At 46.6% G+C, this 20,927-nt stretch overlaps 1 protein-coding gene across 2 annotated transcripts in view; it reads right to left on the bottom strand.

Moving 5' to 3' along the window:
- Positions 1–15,662: 15,662 nt before the first annotated feature.
- LOC143290472 (contactin-like) overlaps positions 15,663–20,927 on the bottom strand; it is a 64,725-nt gene continuing 59,460 nt past the window's right edge. For both annotated transcript variants that reach the window (XM_076599956.1, XM_076599957.1), the window contains exons 26-28: positions 19,568–19,683; positions 17,034–17,211; positions 15,663–16,120 (exon numbers count right to left, since the gene is read on the bottom strand). In XM_076599956.1, the coding sequence (XP_076456071.1) occupies positions 15,984–16,120; positions 17,034–17,211; positions 19,568–19,683 (431 nt within the window). In that variant the 3' untranslated portion in view covers positions 15,663–15,983. The remainder of the gene's footprint in view (positions 16,121–17,033; positions 17,212–19,567; positions 19,684–20,927) is intronic.

The raw sequence follows: 20,927 nt of genomic DNA, 5'->3' as shown, positions 1-20,927 counted from the left end.
CGTTTATTTGCATGTTTGTTTGTTTGCATGTTCGTTCGTTTGCATGCTCGTTTATTTGCAGGTTCGTTCGTTTGCAGGTTCGTTCGTTTGCAGGTTCGTTTGTTTGCATGTTCATTTATTTGCATTTTCGCTTGTTTGCATGTTCGCATGTTTGCAAGTTTGTTTGTTTGCATGTTCGTTTATTTGCATGTTCGTTTATTTACATGTTTGTTTCACTTTTGTGTTTTGTTTGTATGGTATGTGTAAAGGAAGATATGTATGTGACGTTTCACTAGCCCCAGTGGGCGCAAGAAATAACCTTTTGTCTTTGGGAGGGTTAACATTTGTCGGGGAACAGAGGCGTTGGCAAGCGTTGCTCACTGCCAACATTCTGTGGAATATAATATCCACTTTGACAGTTCATCACACAACAGACAGGGGGGGGGGGGGGGGGGGAGGAAAAAAACACACGAATACACTACAGCGCGACTCAACCCTGCATAAAACATTACCGCGCGGCCCAACACAGCACAGTCCAACACAGTCCCAACACAGCACAGCCCAACACTGTCCCAACACAGCACAGCCCAACACTGTCCCAACACAGCACAGCCCAACACAGTCCCAACACAGCACAGTCCAACACAGTCCCAATACAGCACAGTCCAACACAGTCCCAACACAGCACAGTCCAACACAGTCCCAACACAGCACAGCCCAACACTGTCCCAACACAGCACAGCCCAACACAGTCCCAACACAGCGCAGCCCAACACAGTCCCAACACACTATACAGCGCGGCCCAACACAGTCCCAACACACTACAGCGCGGCCCAACACAGTCCCAACACACTATACAGAGCGGCCCAACACAGTCCCAACACACAATACAGCGCGGCCCAACACAGTCCCAACACACAATACAGCGCCGCCCAACACAGTCCCAACACACTATAACGCGGCCCAACACAGTCCAACACACTATAGCGCGGCCCAACACAGTCCCAACACACAATACAGCGCGGCCCAACACAGTCCCAACACACAATACAGCGCCGCCCAACACAGTCCCAACACACTATAACGCGGCCCAACACAGTCCAACACACTACAGCGCGGTTCAACAAAGCCCAACGCACTACAGAGCGGCCGTACACAGTCCGAACACACCACAGTCCAACACAGTCCGAACACACCACAGTCCAACACAGTCCGAACACACCACAGGGCGGCCCACCACAGTCCCAATATAGCACACTACAGCGCGGTCCAACACAGCCCAACACACTACAGCGCGGCCCAACAGTCCCAACACACTATACAGCGCGGCCCAACACAGTCCCAACACACTACAGCGCGGCCCAACACAGTCCCAACACAATACAGCGCGGCCCAACACAGCCCAACACACTACAGCGCGGCCCAACAGTCCCAACACACTATACAGCGCGGCCCAACACAGTCCCAACACACTACAGCGCGGCCCAACAGTCCCAACACACTATACAGCGCGGCCCAACACAGTCCCAACACACTACAGCGCGGCCCAACACAGTCCCAACACACAATACAGCGCGGCCCAACACAGTCCCAACACACTACAGCGCGGCCCAACAGTCCCAACACACTATACAGCGCGGCCCAACACAGTCCCAACACACTACAGCGCGGCCAAACACAGTCCCAACACACCACAGAGCGGCCCAACACAGTCCCAACACACTATACAGAGCGGCCCAACACAGTCCTAACACACTATACAGCGCGGCCCAACACAGTCCCAACACACTATAACGCGGCCCAACACAGTCCCAACACACTACAGCGCGGCCCAACATTCCCAACACACTATAACGCGGCCCAACACAGTCCCAACACACTACAGCGCGGCCCAACACAGTCCCAACACACTACAGCGCGGCCCAACAGTCCCAACACACTATACAGAGCGGCCCAACACAGTCCCAACACACTACAGCGCGGCCCAACAGTCCCAACACACTATAACGCGGCCCAACACAGTCCCAACACACTACAGCGCGGCCCAACACAGTCCCAACACACTATACAGCGCGGCCCAACAGTCCCAACACACTATAACGCGGCCCAACACAGTCCCAACACACCACAGCGCGGCCCAACACAGTCCGAACACACTATAACGCGGCCCAACACAGTCCCAACACACTACAGCGCGGCCCAACAGTCCCAACACACTATAACGCGGCCCAACAGTCCCAACACACCACAGCGCGGCCCAACACAGTCCCAACACACTATAACGCGGCCCAACACAGTCCCAACACACTACAGCGCGGCCCAACACAGCCCAACACACTACAGCGCGGCCCAACACAGTCCCAACACACTATAACGCGGCCCAACAGTCCCAACACACCACAGCGCGGCCCAACACAGTCCCAACACACTATAACGCGGCCCAACACAGTCCCAACACACTACAGCGCGGCCCAACACAGCCCAACACACTACAGCGCGCCCAATACAGTGCCAACACACTACAGCGCGCCCAATACAGTGCCAACACACTACAGCGCGCCCAATACAGTGCCAACACACTACAGCGCGGCCCAACACAGTCCCAACACACTACAGCGCGGCCCAACACAGTCCCAACACACCACAGTCCCAATATAACACACTACAGCGCGGCCCAACACAGTCCCAACACACCACAGCGCGGCTCACCACTGACCAGGGCCTGAGGGGGAGAGAAGGCCATGGGGCAGAAGCGGCCCTCAATGGTGTGGGAGTTGTTGGGGAAGGACACGGCCACACACTCGTCGTAGTCCCCAACCAGCGTCAGCTGACCCGTCAGTACCCCTGCCTCCACCTTCCCCATGGCGTCCAGCACTGGCATACACACACACACGCACACACACACACACACACACACACACACACACACACACACACACACACGTACGCATATACACACACATGCACACACACCAACACCCACACTCACACCTCATTATACAAAAATTGTAAACGATCCCGAAACTTAACAAACGTTTGTATTACTCTCTCTCTCTCTCTCTCTCTCTCTCTCTCTCTCTCTCTCTCTCTCTCCGTCCCTCGATCTCTCTCTCCCTCCCTCTCTCTGTGTCCTGGTCACAATACACCATAACTCATTTACTGCTGTCTCTCCTCTTCCTCCCTCCCGCTCCCTCCCTGTCTCCATATCCCTTCCCCCCCCCCGCCCCCCTCGTCACTCCCCCCCCCCCCCTCAGTGTACCAACTCACTCTGCAGGGCCCAGCGCTGTCCTTGCTGCAGGCCAGAGGCCCAGGACTGCAGATCCGCGGCACACTGGGACTGGGGGTCCACAGGGAACACCTGCTGCAGAAGACCCTCGAAGTCCTCGTTCCCAGTCAGTGCGGCCAGCGTCTGTAGAGCGTCCGTGGACAGCGAGCTCAGCAGCCTGCCAGGGAAATAGGGGAGGGTGGATTGGCTTACACTGAGTGGTAGTAGTAGTAGTAGTCGTGTTGGTGGTGGTGATGGTTGTGGTGGTGGTCGTCGTCGTATTTGATCTTCTATTATACAATGCAATGTAACAGTTGTGTCTAAATAGACAGAACAATAGGCAAACAAGAGAGACACATGGAGATAAAAAAAAATTAAAAAAAGGCGCACGTACCCTGACTGGTTCATCACAGCAGACACAACGTCCTCCAGAGAACTGTTAGCGCTGAGGTCCAGGCTCTGCACACCCTTGCCGACGTCAGAGAACAGCTGGCCCAACAGGACCTGGGTTTGAACCCCCGGGCTCTGACCGTTGATGACCGTCTGCAGCAAGGCGTTGGGGTCCTGCTGGGTGAGGGAGCTGTTGCTGCTGGCTCCCTGGGTCAGGAACTGTATCCAGGCGGGTAGGCCTGCCGCTCTGTGTGGTGGGGAGAGAGAGAGAGAGAGAGAGAGAGAGAGAGAGAGAGAGAGACAGAGACAGAGACAGAGACAGAGACAAAGACACACACAGAGAGATAGAACTCGAATGTTTAAATGTACATCGGCCTTGGGCCACAATACAAGGGAAGCCATATCAATGGGGCTGGGGCGTAGGGGGAGGGGGTCGTTGACAACATGGTGAGAGAGAGAGACAGAGACAGAGAGACAGACAGAGACAGAGGCAGAGAGAGACAGAGAGAGAGAGAGAGGAGTGAAAGAGAGAAATGGAGAGAGAGAAAAAGAGAGACATACAGACAGAGGCAGAGAGAGACAGAGAGAGAGAGAGAGAAAGAGAGGAGAGAGAGAGACGGACATGGACACGGACACGGACACGGACATTGTTTTATTGCCAATGACAATAATATCCTTTGGCAAGGGGGACAATATATGAACAAAAGAATAACGAGAAATTGACACATTGTTCAGAGTAAAAAGAAAATCAACGACAAACAACCACAACAACAATAAAATCATAAAATACAACATATTGTTAAGATCAAAAATGAAAATAAAAAGCTCGACCATCCAACTTTCCACAAAGTCATTCAGAATTATAAACTGTGGAACTGACATCAGGGTAACAGGTTTGGGTTTTTTTGTGGGTTTTTTTGTGTGTTTTTTTTATAACTATAAGAGAGAGAGGGGGGGGGGAGGTGGAGAGACTGCATACAGGCCAAGGGGACAGTGACACTCACCTTGGATCAGAGAAGAGACTGGCCAGCACCCCGCCCACATCCCCCTGACCCAAGTCCACTCCACCAAGCCCCTGCATAACGCCCGGTAACTGCGACAGCAAGTTGACCAGCTGCGCTTCAGAGTTGTTCCCCGTGGCGGAGGGCTGATCCTTGCCCTGTGCGACCTGTGTGAAAAAGTTCACCAGGGTCTGCTGCCACGTTCCTTGCTGCGTTCCGGGCTGGCCCTGGACTTTGGCGGCTGAGGCAGAGGCAGAGTTGGGGGTGGACTGGGAGGTGGGGAGGGGTGTGGACTTGCTCGGGGCTGACGTGACTGTGGTGGGGGTAGGGGAAGGAGGAGGGAAAGAGGTGAGGGCCTGGGTCTGAGCCTGGCTCGTGCCCAGGTAACAAACCAGCGGTAAGAGCAGCACGACTGCTGGCGGCCTCATCTTTTTCACTCTCTTGTGTCAGGACAATCTGGAACACAGTACAGACATCACGAAACGACGATGAAGACGACGATGATGATGGTGGTGGTGGTGGTGATGATGATGATTTTCTTCTGCAAAGGTTTGAATTATCTTAAATTTCGAGGTAAGTAGGTTTACGACAAAAGAGAGAGAGACAGTTGGTTGTTTTCACCCAACTTTAAAAACAATGATATCAGAAGAAAAACGTACAAGTGAATAATCTTTTTTTTTTTAACCATCTCAATAAAAGTGAAAGGTGAAAAAAGACAAAAATAACAAAGACCAACGGAGATATTCTCATATCAAGACAAGACAAGATTGACAAGACAAGTTTATTTCAGGCAACCCTGTGAGGGTACATTCTCCAATGCAATAGGAAATCATTTATAGCTGAGTCTTATGTGAAGGACTATGACTCAAACTAGGAGGCAAAATTGCACTGGCTCCAAGTGCTGCAGCCTTAGGGGCTAGTTGACCTTTGGGAACCATCCCAACGCCGGCTGTCCTAAACCCTCTTGGCCGAGAGAATGGGGATGTAACTTGGGCAAGACACTCTCCACTCTTATCAAATTCTAACCTAGATAGTCGGTACAGCAGTTACCTCCTCTGCTCTTCTGATGGTCATAGTCGAACACGACTGACTATCATACATACATATAAACATGAAAAGTGCATAATCCATGTAACTATTGCAAACCATGAAACGCGTTTTGCATTGTGCTCTCCATCAGTTACAATGGTCACACCAGCTCTTCGGTAGATACACATTTGATACATTTAGAGGGGGGGGGGGGGTACACTATGCATCTATTAGCTAAGCAACACGTGAAAGATTTAATTTTGTTAATTGTATACATGCTAGACGTTTGTAAACGGGTAATTCTCCTAAATAAAAATAAGAAGAATGTGTACATACGTGGACTCAGCGAAGGGCTTTGTCAAACGCTCAGAAAGAAAGCTGCTTACCTCTCAGACGTTTGGTCCTCACTCACAAGGCATGTCGTCCCCCTGCTCCTATTTAAATGGGAGGGAAACTGTTGCTACCCGGTTATGAAATACTGGCTTGGCAAATAAGGAATGAGGACAGATGGCTCCTCTTGGAGAAATGTCGCGGGTACATCTGTACCGCAAGGCATGAGAACAAGTGTAAGGCAACTCTATGGGTACATCTGTTTGTACGTGCCAGCGGCAACCCTTTCCTTGTTGTTAGTGGTGCGGAGAGGTCGGGGATTTGTTTGGAGTTTTCTAAAAATATTTTTGTTGTTGGTGCTGTTTTTTGTTGTTTTTATTTTTTGTCTTTTTTAACACACACACACACACACACACACACACACACACACACACACACATATATATATATATATATATATATATATATATATATATATATACATCGTTTGATACACTGTCTACAAGTAGGTAGAAAGGATATCAACTCTTGATAAACTGTCTACAAGTAGGTAAAAAGGACATCAGCTCTGGACTGCATTTGTGCGTTTTTGTCTAGTTTACTGCATCAGTGGTCACGTGCATGTGTTTGCTTGTGATTGTTCGTATTCATCACTTCCTTGTCACAGTACAGTCTCCAGTCCACTCACCTTAACTCACTCAGTACGGCCAGTCCTCCCTTTCATACGGATTGTTGGCGTGTATACCGTGTCCTTTCATCAGGTATATTTCATCATACATATTTTTTTTTTTTCAGCTTCGAATGACCTATCATCACATTGGGTACCATTTTAGTGTATCGTCTCTGGTGGAGTTTGTACAGCATCGCGTTCCACGATCATGTATTTTCTCCAAGTTGCTGCAACCAACAACTAACTACGGTTAGACCTCAAAGGGTTAATCGGTCTGCCCTCATACTTACTCATGACCAAAACATGTTATCAGCATACTGAGCACGTGACTAAACTGTGTTATCTCGTGCAACCATCGTTTTCGCCCGGAGAAAAGAAAATACACAAAGCGCGATAAGCGTGTAATACCTTACAAGGAGTGATTTCCCCTGCTTGTTTCGACAACCATCGTTGAAGATACCTGGAAGAGAGGGTGACGAATTGGGGGTGGCGAGGGAGATGACGGGGTGGGGGGTGGGGGTGGAGGCAAGAGATATATGTCATGTCCCCACTGGGGACATTTTAAACATTGCGTACACGTACCTTTTACACACACTATACAAACAAAATGAGTGATATTAAAAACTAAAACAAACAAATAAACCAGAAACAGCCCATTCGACCGCGGCTCAGCCGACGATATTTTCTCCCCCTCCACTAGACCTCGAGTGGTGGTCTGGACGCTAGTCATTCAGATGAGACGATAAACCGAGGTCCCGTGTGCAGCATGCACTTAGCGCACGTAAAAGAACCCACCTGGAAATTGGTGCACTCAGAAGAAAGTCATTTTCGCCTCGCCATAGAAAAAACTCTATCGAGCAGAAAATTAGTATAGCAGAGATGAAGGACTCCAGTTTTAAATGATATTACTTTCTTATTGGTGGTGTTGTTCTTGCTATCTTAATTACACACACACACACACACACACACACACACACACACACACACACACACACACACACACACACAGAGAGAGAGAGAGAGAGAGAGAGAGAGAGAGAGAGAACAGCTAAATGAATTTAACGTAATTTTGGCGGGTCAGTAAGTATGAGACATGAGAATTACCCGCGCCTTGTCACGTACATAGACCTTGACCATTGAACACTCCGTCAGTTGTTCCAGTTTCAGTTTCTCAAGGAGGCGTCACTGCCTTCGGACATATCCATATACACTGCACCTCGTCTGCTAGGTGCCAGATGCCTGGCAGCAGCTTAATTAAAACCATAGTGCTTGTCAGGCCTTGAGTGCATGGATATATATTTGTGTACTCATCAGAGTGGGTTCTTTTTTGTTTTTGTTTTTTTACATAATTCTTTATTTTTTTTTCTTTTTTTTTCTTTTTTTTTCCTTCTCAAGGCCCGACTAAGCGCGTTGGATTACGCTGCTGGTCAGGTATCTGCTTGGCAGATGTTGTGTAGCGTATATGGATTTGTCCGAACGCAGTGACGCCTCCTTGAGCTACTGATACTGACTGACTGAAACTTACATAATTCTGCCAGAGGACAACGCTTTTGTTGCTATGGGTTCTTTTTCAGTGCGTCAAGTGCGTGCTGCACACGTGACCTTGGTTTATCGTCTCATCCGATTGACTGGACGGTCAGCTGGATTTTTCCAGTCAAACTTGGGAGAAAGGGCGAGAGCGGGAATCGAACCCAGACACTGTACTGGCAGATTATGTTTGTATCTGTATCTGTACTTCTTTTTATCACAACAGATTTCTCTGTGTGAAACTCGGGCTGCTCTCCCCAGGGAGAGCGCGTCGCTATACTACAGCGCCACCCCTTTTTTTTTCTTTTTTTTCCTGCGTGCAGTTTTATTTGTTTATCCTATCGAATTGGATTTTTCTACAGAACTTTGCCAGAAACAACCTTTTTGTTGCCGTGGGTTCTTTTACGTGCGCTAAGTGCATGCTGCACACGGGACCTCGGTTTATCGTCTCATCCGAATAACTAGCGTCCAGACAACAACTCAAGGTTTTAGTGGAGGGGGAGAAAATACTGGCTACTGTGCCGGGATTCGAACCAGAGGCAAGGGTTCAGTGCCGCAGTAGTCTAGCTAACAGCTCAAAGAAGAGGTTTTGTAGGAAAGAAAGTCCAGGCGGACAGACAGACATTTTTTTTTAATGGTGAGATGGTAGTAAGAAATGAAAAGAAAAGAAACAGAATTTATAAAGAAAAAGGGGACATTTCCAGCGCAGATTTATTGCTATCTATAACCTAAAGACTTATACGGTTAAATACGCTATGGAATAGTACTTACTTACTTACTTACTTGCTTATCTGTTCGTTTATTTGTATGTTCGCTTATTTTCTGATTTGTATACTTCTTTGATATTTTTGGTGTGTGTGTGTGTGTGTGTGTGTGTGTGTGTGCGTGTATGCGTGTGTGTGTGTGTGTGTATATGCGTGTGTGTGTGTGTGTGTGTATGTGTGTGTGTGTGTGTGTGTGTGTGTGTATGCGTGTGTGTGTGTGTGTGTGTGTGTATGCGTGTGCGTGTGCGTGTGTGGGTGTGTGCGTGTGAATGGTACATTCAAGGACTTTATGTCACAACGGCTGACCATCCCTTTTCAGTTTCTGACCACCACCAGCAGTGGTGGTGGAGGTGGTGGCGGTAGTGGTGGTGGTGGTGGGTGTTGGTGGTGTAGTGAAGTGAACTGGTGAAGAAGACTGAGGTAATTCCCCTGTTTCCTAGCAATGAAGTGTCCACAGGGGATTCGGCAGCTTGGCAGTGAACCTCTCAGGTGATCTGAGCCGTTGAGAGTCTTCGCTTCACCATGGCCACTCACACACTGCTAGCATACAGGTTGACTTATCTGAAGGGAATCTGTTTTGATGTCATTGTGAGTTGATATGTAAGTAACCCCTTCAGCTTTGGTGAAAAACGAGATCAGCCTGGCATGAATGTTTCTTGGTGTTTTTTTAAAGTGTAATTACCGCCATTTGTGTAGATACACTCCCAAATCGTATTGTTTTGTATTGTATAGTATTGTATTGTGTTCTATTGTATTTGTCACAACAGATTTCTATGTGTGAAATTCGGGTTGCTCTCCCCAGGGAGAGCGCGTCGCTATACTGACAGCGCCCCCCCCCCCCTTTTTTTTTCTCCTGTTTGCAGTTTTTTGTTTGTTTGTTTTTTTGGTTTGGTTTGGTTTGGCTTTGTTTTACTGTCGAAGTGGATTTTCATCAGAATTTTGCCAGGGAAAAAACCTTTTGTTGCCGTGGGTTCTTTTACGTGCCCTAAGTGCATGCTACAAACGGGACCTCGGTTTATCGACTCATCCGAATGACTAGCGTCCAGACCACCTGTAGACCAATGTCTGGTGGACGTGGAGGGGGAGAAAATACTGGCGACTGTGCCGTGATTCGAACCAGTGTGTTCAGAGGTAACGTGAAGCGCATCCTCTAAGCCATATCACTGCACGGTGTCATTGATTTTGCTGAACAAAAAAATTATACAAACCCCAAGGAAAGCTCAGCCTTTCTCAGGTTACACTGCTTCACTGACGAGCATAATCATCAGTGGCAGACAAAGGTGTTAATGATTCTCCTTCACAGTAAGAAACATTCCCCATACGTGATGCTGTTTTGGGGTTGTTGTTTTTTTTTCTTTCTTTTTGTTGTTGTTGCTGTTGTTTTTTGTTTGTTCATTTTTTAAGCGTTTCTCTTGGTGTCATAGTAGATAGAGCACTATGATATGACCGATACACAAGATGTGATGTATATTATTGATTCACTGGTGTAGATACAGGCTCTGTATCTAATGGTTAGTAAAACGAAAACGATGGAGTCAAATTTCCAATAAACTCGGATCCATTTGTTTGTTCTTCTTCTGATCAAAATTATTCTTTGTGAACACTGCACTGGTGGATCACGAGTCCAGCACCTTGTGGAATCTGTCACGGCGCCATGACAGTGTGCAGGTGGATTATTTCAGGCATGACGGGGAGGAGTAGGGGGGGGAGAGGTGTGTGTGTGTGTGTGTGTGTGTGTGTGTGTGTGCAGGTCCGATTCGCCCATTCCCGTTTCGCCTAATCTTTGATCATGCCGCCAGCAACGGTAGCTCACACACACACACACACACACACACACACACACACACACACACACAGTGCTTTAGACATACAATAGTATGAAAGAAATAGTAAAATATCGTGCTTTTATTTCTTTCAATGTCAGTACATATGTTTACAAACAATGGTGTTTGCTTGTTTTGTACTTTTGTAGATTAGAGTTGTTGTTGTTTTTAATCAAATATTCAGATTTGCAGCAAAAATCATCGCTGAAGATATGACAGGCGATACACGAAACCATAGAAAATATTTAAACGGGCAATGAATTCTGCATTGCGTCCCCACGAATACAACATATTCAATCTACCTCACTTCGATGATAAATTGTATAAACCATAGTTCAGTTCACAGTTTAACAAGACTTCAATGTAAATGAAAACAGTGTCGGTAAAACCAAGTTTATCAATGACTAAAATCATCATTCACGTTTTGCGGTTTTTGAGCATTTACCTTAGTTAGCAAACAATCAAATACAATGTAATTCAAATAATCTCCCCAGTCGATCTTGAATACCATAATGTCAGGACTGAAAAAATGTAAAAGGTAAAAGGTCACAGGTCAGGGGATGTGAGCTACGGATGGTTCAAACCTTTAACTCACTCAGTACAGCCAGTCCTCTCTTCTCCTCTACACAGACCCCTCGGATGTCCAGTGGGTGTCTGAATGACCCAACCTTTAGCTTCCGTCGTCAGAATTGTGGTATTCTTTGTCAACATTCACCTCTTCAGTATAAGAGCCTTCCGCTTGCAATATTTTGATGATGGTAATTGGGGTGAAACGCTGTTAACGTCGTCTCTTTCGCCGTTCGTATGGAGAGAGTTAACAACATCCAACACACAGACAAAATACACTGATCTGGTCTCTTGTTGATATGCATGGACAAAAATGATATGAAAAATTATTTTAAAAAAAAGAAATATGTTCAGTATGTTTGATATTGTTATTCTATACCTAGGGGAAACTACACATAAAACTACCAACAGACTGGTAGAAAATGTATCCCTGTTTTTATTCTCTAGAAAAAAAAAAAAGACAAAACAAAACAAAACAAAACTAACAAAGACAAAACAGTTTTTTTTGGCTAAGCATAGAAGATTTGCTGAAAACAAAATGTACTGTCTGTGCGAACCTAAAATTTCAGTGAACATAGATAAATGCCTCCTAAAACGTCCACTCATTTACCAAATATATTATTTATTTTCAAGATACAGAATTGAAGATAATATAAGGCAATGGTTGCATGTGAAATATATAGATTCAAGAAAAAAAAAGTTTATCATATTTACAGCTGATTGGAAACAACAAAATTCTTTGTTGATGTTGACAGTAAAATGCTTTTTATTTGGGGAACGGGTAGAGGGGGCGGGAAGGAGGCCGGGGGACGGGGGGGAGGGGAGGCCAGGGGGGCCCGGGGGGGGGGGACGGGGCTGAAATAATGGTGTAAACTTCAACAGTCTGAAAAATCAAGACTGATTTATTATTTATTCACAAATAATTATATAAATCTATCGTTTAATGTATGCAAAACAAAAGTACGTCAACATAAAATCATACAAATGATACATTTTTTGGTGAAATCAATAATCTCTCGTGTAAATTGATGGCGTTTTTTACAATGATTTTCTCATGGTTTTTTTTTCTCTCTCGGGATACTATATCTATATGTCGATTTTTTGTTCGTGTTTCGTCTGTTTTGTCCCATTTTCCCTTTTTCTATACATTTGTATGCATGCTAATTGTCTGTATGTTATCAAATGGAAATTTGAAGAAAAAAAAGTAAAAGGAAGTTGGGAACAAAGTACAGGAAGGGAAGGTAGGAAGGTAGGGAGGTAGGGAAATGAGGATAGAAGTATAGGTAGGGATGACGGGCGCAATAGCCGAGTGGTTAAAGCGTTGGACTGTCAATCTGAGGTCCCGGGTTCGAATCACGGTGACGGCGCCTGGTGGGTAAAGGGTGGAGATTTTTCCGATCTCCCAGGTCAACATATGTGCAGACCTGCTTGTGCCTGAACCCCCTTCGTGTATATATGCAAGCAGAAGATCAAATACGCACGTTAAAGATCCTGTAATCCATGTCAGCGTTCGGTGGGTTATGGAAACAAGAACATACCCAGCATGCACACCCCCGAAAACGGAGTATGGCTGCCTACATGGCGGGGTAAAAACGGTCATACACGTAAAAGCCCACTCGTGTGCATACGAGTGAACGCAGAAGAAGAAGAAGAAGGTAGGGACGGGCGGGGGGTGGGGAGGGGAGGGAGTGAGGATAAAAGTATAAGAATGAAGAGAAAGGGAGAGAAGTGAGAACAGAAGTATAATTTTTTTTTAAAGTGAAGGGGAGAGAAGGTTGGATAGAGGCACAGGAAGAAAAATAAGGGGAGGGAAGTGAGGATAGAAGTAAAGGAAGAGACATATGAGTTACGACCCTTCGCCTGGAAGTTTCGAGCTCGTCATGTTTTTAGCTGTTGTTGTTGTTGTTGTTGTTGTTGGGGGTTGTTTTTTGCTTTGTTTTTGCTTTGGTCACGCCGTTTTGTTTCGTTGTCATTTTACGTAATCGTTTTCATCATGCTTTATCATTGCTGTTAGCACCAATTAAAAGATTACCCCGGTCACTTCTGCCCCAATGTCCATCTCAGTCTTTGACTGACATACCATTCTCCCAGCTTGTTAGAAACCTTCGCTTCACCTCCGGTGTCGCATTTCAGCACAAAAAAACAACAACAACAACAAAAAAACCCAAAAAACGGAGCATGGCTGCCCACATGGCGGGGTAAAAACGGTTATGCACGTACAAGCCCACTGGTGTACATACGAGTGAACGTGGTAGAGTTGCAGCACACGAACGAAGAAGGAAAAGAAGGTGGCAGGATAGGCCGTATTTTCTACGCATCACAGGGGAATCCCCACCTTTTCTGTGCTCATAGCACAAGCGAATGTTGAACTCTAAATTGACTGGCAGCGAAAGGGTGAAACTCTCTCCAAGGATGCACATGTCACAAACTTGTGCCGCACTCTGTTCTATCAGTTACTCAGATTTGGCAAAATTCGCTTCTTCCTTTCCTCTGCTGCTGCTGTTTCTTGTATAGATTAAACTACTGTAACAACTCTCTTTTGCTGGTCTCACTGAAAACAGGGTAAATAAACTCAAGCGCATCCACAATCATACAGCCCGACTAGTGCTCCCCGCAAATCCAGGCACGATAGTGCAACATGCCTGCTGACACACTCCACACTGGCTTTCTGTGAAGGCTAGAGTCCAATATAAAATTGCTCAGTTGTCTCTGGTTTCGGTGTCTCTATCACATCAGTATGCAGAATGCCATCATATCTTTCTAAACTTTTCCATCTACACAGTTCTTCAACCATTTTACGCTCTCTTGACACCTCTCTGCTTAGTGTTCTTCGGTTCTTCCTAAAAATAAACAACAACAACAACAGAACAAACAAAAAAACAACACTTTCTCTATCTTTGGCCTAACTGTCTGGAACACTCTACACCTGTCCCTGAAAAAGAAAAATCAACAAACTCCGTGCCTTTCAACTTTTAAAAAGAATTTGAAGACTCGTCTTTTTGAATTTCATATCTCCTGATGTCTGCGACAGTAAAGATACGTGCTTATTTCTGGTTGTTTGTGTGTGTGTGTGTGTGTGTGTGTGTGTGCATGTTGATGAGGTGTGTAGAGAGAAGGGGGGGAGAGGAAGAGAGTGATCTTTATATTATTATATATTGTATAAGTAGAAAAAGGAAGAGAAGGGGAGGGAAGTGAGGACAGAAGTATAGGAAGAAAGAGAAGGGGAGGGAAGTCAGGACAGAAGTATAGGAAGGGAGAGATGGGGAGGGAAGTGAGGACAGAAGTATAGGAAGAAAGAGAAAGGGGAGGGAAGTGAGGACAGAAGTATAGGAAGGGAGAGATGGGGAGGGAAGTGACGACAGAAGTATAGGAAGGGAGAGAAGGGGAGGGAAGTGAGGACAGAAGTATAGGAAGGGAGAGATGGGGAGGGAAGTGAGGACAGAAGTATAGGAAGGGAGAGATGGGGAGGGAAGTGAGGACAGAAGTATAGGAAGAAAGAGAAAGGGAGGGAAGTGAGGACAGAAGTATAGGAAGAAAGAGAAAGGGGGGGAAGTGAGGACAGAAGTATAGGAAGAAAGAAGGGGAGGGAAGTGAGGACAGAAGTATAGGAAGAAAGAGAAGGGGAGGGAAGTGAGGACAGAAGTATAGGAAGAAAGAGAAGGGGAGGGAAGTGAGGACAGAAGTATAGGAAGAAAGAGAAGGGGAGGGAAGTGAGGACAGAAGTATAGGAAGAAAGAGAAAGGGAGGGAACTGAGGACAGAAGTATAGGAAGAAAGAGAAGGGGAGGGAAGTGAGGACAGAAGTATAGGAAGAAAGAGAAGGGGAGGGAAGTGAGGACAGAAGTATAGGAAGAAAGAGAAGGGGAGGGAAGTGAGGACAGAAGTATAGGAAGAAAGAGAAAGGGAGGGAACTGAGGACAGAAGTATAGGAAGAAAGAGAAGGGGAGGGAAGTGAGGACAGAAGTATAGGAAGAAAGAGAAAGGGGGGGGAAGTGAGGACAGAAGTATAGGAAGAAAGAGAAAGGGGAGGGAAGTGAGGACAGAAGTATAGGAAGAAATAGAAGGGGAGGGAAGTCAGGACAGAAGTATAGGAAGAAAGAGAAGGGGAGGGAAGTGAGGACAGAAGTATAGGAAGAAAGAGAAGGGGAGGGAAGTCAGGACAGAAGTATAGGAAGAAAGAGAAAGGGGAGGGAAGTGAGGACAGAAGTATAGGAAGAAAGAGAAAAGGAGGGAAGTGAGGACAGAAGTATAGGAAGAAAGAGAAGGGGAGGGAAGTGAGGACAGAAGTATAGGAAGAGGAAGGGAGGCAAGTGAGGATAAAATTAAAGGAAGAAAAAAGAAGGGGGGTGGGGGGGGGGGGAGCGAGAACAGAAAGCAAAGGAAAGGAAAAAGAAAGGGGAGGGAATCAAGACAGGGACCGGAGGAGGAGAAGGGAGAGAAGCAGTGAGGACAGAAGAATAAGAAGGGGAAGGAAGCGAGGACAGAAAGCAAAGCGAAAGGAAGAAGAAGAAAGGGGAGGGAATCAAGACAGGGACCGGAGGAGGAGAAGGGAGAGAAGCAGTGAGGACAGAAGAATAAGAAGGGGAAGGAAGCGAGGACAGAAAGCAAAGCGAAAGGAAGAAGAAGAAAGGGGAGGGAATCAGGACAGGGACCGGAGGGGAAGGGAGAGAAGCAGTGCCGAGGCCAACAATCCGGTAGAGAGGCGTGGTGTGGCAGCCGGCGCCATGAAGACGTCGATGGTCTGTGAGAAGCGAGGGTCCACCGTCACCTCGCCCGCTGCAACAACAACAAGGTGGGGATCAATCACACTGCCACAGAGATAGCACGCGCGCGCGCACGCACATACACACACATGCGCGCGCGCGCTCACTCACATGCACACACACACACTCATGTACACATGCACTCACTTACACACACGCACTCATATGTACGCACACACACACACAAAACACACACACTCTCTCTCTCTCTCTCTCTTTCTCTCTCTCATTGCATGCTGCCTCGTTGACGGGCGCAATAGCTGAGTGGTTAAAGCGTTGGACTGTCAATCTGAGGGTCCCGGGTTCGAATCACGGTGACGGCGCCTGGTGGGTAAAGGGTGGAGATTTTTCCGATCTCCCAGGTCAACATATGTGCAGACCTGCTAGTGCCTGAACCCCCTTCGTGTGTATATGCAAGCAGAAGATCAAATACGCACGTTACAGATCCTGTAATCCATGTCAGCGTTCGGTGGGTTATGGAAACAAGAACATACCCAGCATGCACACCCCGAAAACGGAGTATGGCTGCCTACATGGCGGGGTAAAAACGGTCATACACGTAAAAGCCCACTCGTGTGCATTCGAGTGAACGCAGAAGAAGAAGAAGAAGCTGCCTCGTCAGGCCTAGAAATTGTTGGAATTCCGGACTGTCCGGTGACTACCAGCAACTGAAATTTGGGGTGCTAAAATTAACACTTTTTAATTTATTTATTTTTTCTTTTTTTTCTTTTTTTTTTAGGAAAACATTGAAATAACTAAACAGATGAATAAATAAACTAATTTATAAGGATAACAATGATAATGATAACAACAACAACAACAGGAACAATAACACCCCCCCCCCCGCCCCCCATACACACACACACACGCCCCCCCCCCCCGCCCCCCCCCCCCCCCCCCAAAAAAAAAAAAAATCCCCCACTGACCAAAAGTGAAGTACTGTGTGGGCGATTTCCTCCCGTACCCCCCTTCGTTCTCTCCCGCCACCCTCAGCGCGTACAGTGTGGACTCGTCAATGTCCGTCAGCACAGTCTCGAAGGTCCAGCGGTCCACTGTCGCCTCTTTGGCCGTGCGGGCCGGCTCGTTGGCTTTCCAGTAGTAGACCTGCAAGAGGACGGGCCGCAATAGCCGAGTGGTTAAAGCAAACGTTGGACTTTCGATCTGAAGGTCAAGCTTTGCTACAATGTGAAAAAACGGTTCATTTAACCTGACCCCTCAATGTTGACTAAAGTCGCCGATGGCGGTGAACTGTCTAGTCGACCTAAAGCCGATGGCGGTGAACTGTCTAGTCGACCTAAAGTCGCCAATGGCGGTGAACTGTCTAGTTGACCTAAAGTCGCCTATGGTAGTGAACTGTCTAGTCGATCTAAAGTCGCCAATGGCGGTGAACTGTCTAGTCGATCTAAAGTCGCCAATGGCGGTGAACTGTCTAGTCGACCTAAAGTCGCCAATGGCGGTGAACTGTCTTGTCGACCTGTATATGGCGGTGAACTGTCCAGTCAAATTAAAGTCGCCTATGGCGGAGAAAGAGTATCATCGGTGCCTGGTGGGGGTAAAGGGTGTTGATTTATCCCGATCTCCCAGGTCAACATAATTATGTGCAGACCTGCTTCGTGTACCTGGACCCCCTTCGTGTGTATACGCAAGCAGAAGATCAAACGCGCACGTTAAAGATCATGTAATCTATGTCAGCGGTCGGTGGGTTATGGAAACAAGAACATATCCAACATGCACACCCCCAAAAACGGAGTATGGCTGCCTACATTGCGGGGTAAAAAAAGGGTCATACACGTAAAAGCCCACTCGGGTGCATACGAGTGAACGAGGGTGTTGCACCCCACGAACGACGACGATGACGACGACCTGCAAGAGGAAGGTGTCAGAATGGTTGAGACGCTCATCTGCCAGCACAGTGTCCTGTCGCGAGGTTCGAATCCCCCACTCTCGCATCTCTTTGTCCCAGGTTTGATTTGAAAAGAAATATATACCCGTGATTCTACTGGTCATTCGGATGAGTTGTCCCAGGTTTGACTTGAAAATATCAACCCGAGTGTCCAAGTCATTCGGATGAGTTGATAAACCGAGGGTCCTGTGTTGTGCAGCACGCTCTTAGCGCACAGAAGAAGAACCCCTGGCAACGAAAGTGTTGTCCACTCACAGAGTTCTCTTTTTAAAATAAAATCCACTTTGATAGGTGCACAAACATACATGCATGCACTCAAGACCCGACAAACGCGTTGGGTTATGCTGTTGTCTAGTATCTGCCTAGCAGATGCGGTGTAGCGCATATGGATTTGTCCGAACGCAGTGACGCCTTCAGACATTGAAACTGAGATCTGCAACAGTCAGATATCGGCAAATTTCAAACAATAGCAACAGTCACAAATCTGCAACATTCATACATCAGCAACAGTCACAGGTAGGTGACATTTTGTACATCAGCAAGTCAGAGGCGGGTGACATTCATACGTCAACAACAGTCACGTGAAGGCAACATTCATACATCAGCAACAGTCACGTGCAGGCAATATTCATACATCAGCAACAGTCACGTGCAGGCAACATTCATACATCAGCAACAGTCACGTAGAGGCAACATTCATACATCAACAACAGTCACGTGCAGGCAACATTCATACATCAGCAACAGTCACGTACAGGCAACATTCATACATCAGCAACAGTCACGTGCAGGCAACATTCATACATCAGCAACAGTCACGTGCAGGCAACATTCATACATCAACAACAGTCACGTGCAGGCAACATTCATACATCAGCAACAGTCACGTGCAGGCAACATTCATAAATCAGCAACAGTCACGTACAGGCAACATTCATGCATCAGCAACAGTCACGTGCAGGCAACATTCATACATCAGCAACAGTCACGTGCAGGCAACATTCATAAATCAGCAACAGTCACGTGCAGGCAACATTCATACATCAGCAACAGTCACGTGCAGGCAACATTCATAAATCAGCAACAGTCACGTGCAGGCAACATTCATACATCAGCAACAGTCACGTGCAGGCAACATTCATACATCAGCAACAGTCACGTGCAGGCAACATTCATACATCAGCAACAGTCACGTGCAGGCAACATTCATACATCAACAACAGTCACAGATCAGCAACAGCCACACATTCATACACTGGCAAGTCAGAGATCGGTAGCAGTATATTCAAGGTTCATACATCGGCAACAGTGAGAGGTGGACAGCAGCCATGCATCAGCATCACTGCCAGATCGGCAACACCCATACAGCATTTCCAACAGCGACAGATCGTCAACAGTATCGTCAAGATTCGTAGGTGGACAGCAGTCATACACAGTCATACATTGGCTTCAGTAACAAATAGGCAACATCCATCCATACATACATACATCGGCAACAGCGTAAACCATTCATAAGTCGGCAACAACACAGGAAGAGGCGGACAACAGAATACCGACCACATAGCCCACCATCCCCTCCTCATCAGTGATGTAGGAGATGCCCCGCCACCACACTTTGACGCTGCGAGGACCTGCCGAATACACCCGGACTTCCTGCGGGTACGTCAGCGGCGCTGCAACACACAGGTAACATTATCACTAACTGCGCTGTAACACATAGGTAACGTTATCACTAACTGCGCTGTAACACATAGGTAACATTATCACTAACTGCGCTGTAACACATAGGTAACATTATCACTAACTGCGCTGTAACACATAGGTAACATTATCACTAACTGCGCTGCAACACATAGGTAACATTATCACTAACTGCGCTGTAACACATAGGTAACATTATCACTAACTGCGCTGCAACACATAGGTAACATTATCACTAACTGCGCTGTAACACATAGGTAACATTATCACTAACTGCGCTGTAACACATAGGTAACATTATCACTAACTGCGCTGTAACACACAGTTAACATTATCACTAACTGCTCTGCAACACACAGGTAACCTCACTAACTGCTCTGTAACACACAGGTAACATCACTAACTGCTCTGTAACACACAGGTAACATTATCACTAACTGCGCTGTAACACATAGGTAACATTATCACTAACTGCGCTGTAACACACAGGTAACATTATCACTAACTGCGCTGTAACACACAGGTAACATTATCACTAACTGCGCTGTAACACACAGGTAACATTATCACCTCTAGCGCTGTAACACGCAGGTAATATTATCACTAACTGCGCTGTAACACACAGGTAACATTATCACTAACTGCGCTGTAACACATAGGTAACATTATCACTAACTGCGCTGCAACACACAGGTAACATTATCACTAACTGCGCTGTAACACATAGGTAACATTATCACTAACTGCGCTGTAACACACAGGTAACATTATCACTAACTGCGCTGTAACACATACGTAACATTATCACTAACTGCGCTGTAACACATAGGTAACATTATCACTAACTGCGCTGTAACGCACAGGTAACATTATCACTAACTGCGCTGTAACACACAGGTAACATTATCACTATCTGTGCTGTAACACACAGGTAACATTATCGCTATCTGTGCTGTAACACACAGGTAACATTATCACTAACTGCGCTGTAACACACAGGTAACATTATCACTAACTGCGCTGTAACGCACAGGCAACATTATCACTAACTGCTCTGCAACACACAGGTAACATTATCACTAAATGCGCTGCAACACAGGTAACATTATCACTAACTGCGCTGTAACACACAGGTAACATTTTGACTAACTGCGCTGCAACACATAGGTAACATTATCACTAACTGCGCTGTAACACATAGGTAACATTATCACTA

The sequence above is a fragment of the Babylonia areolata genome, chromosome 15 (assembly GCF_041734735.1).
Source record: "Babylonia areolata isolate BAREFJ2019XMU chromosome 15, ASM4173473v1, whole genome shotgun sequence".
In the NCBI taxonomy this organism is placed as follows: Eukaryota; Metazoa; Mollusca; class Gastropoda; order Neogastropoda; family Buccinidae; genus Babylonia; species Babylonia areolata.
This window is presented reverse-complemented; position numbering and strand designations above follow the sequence as displayed.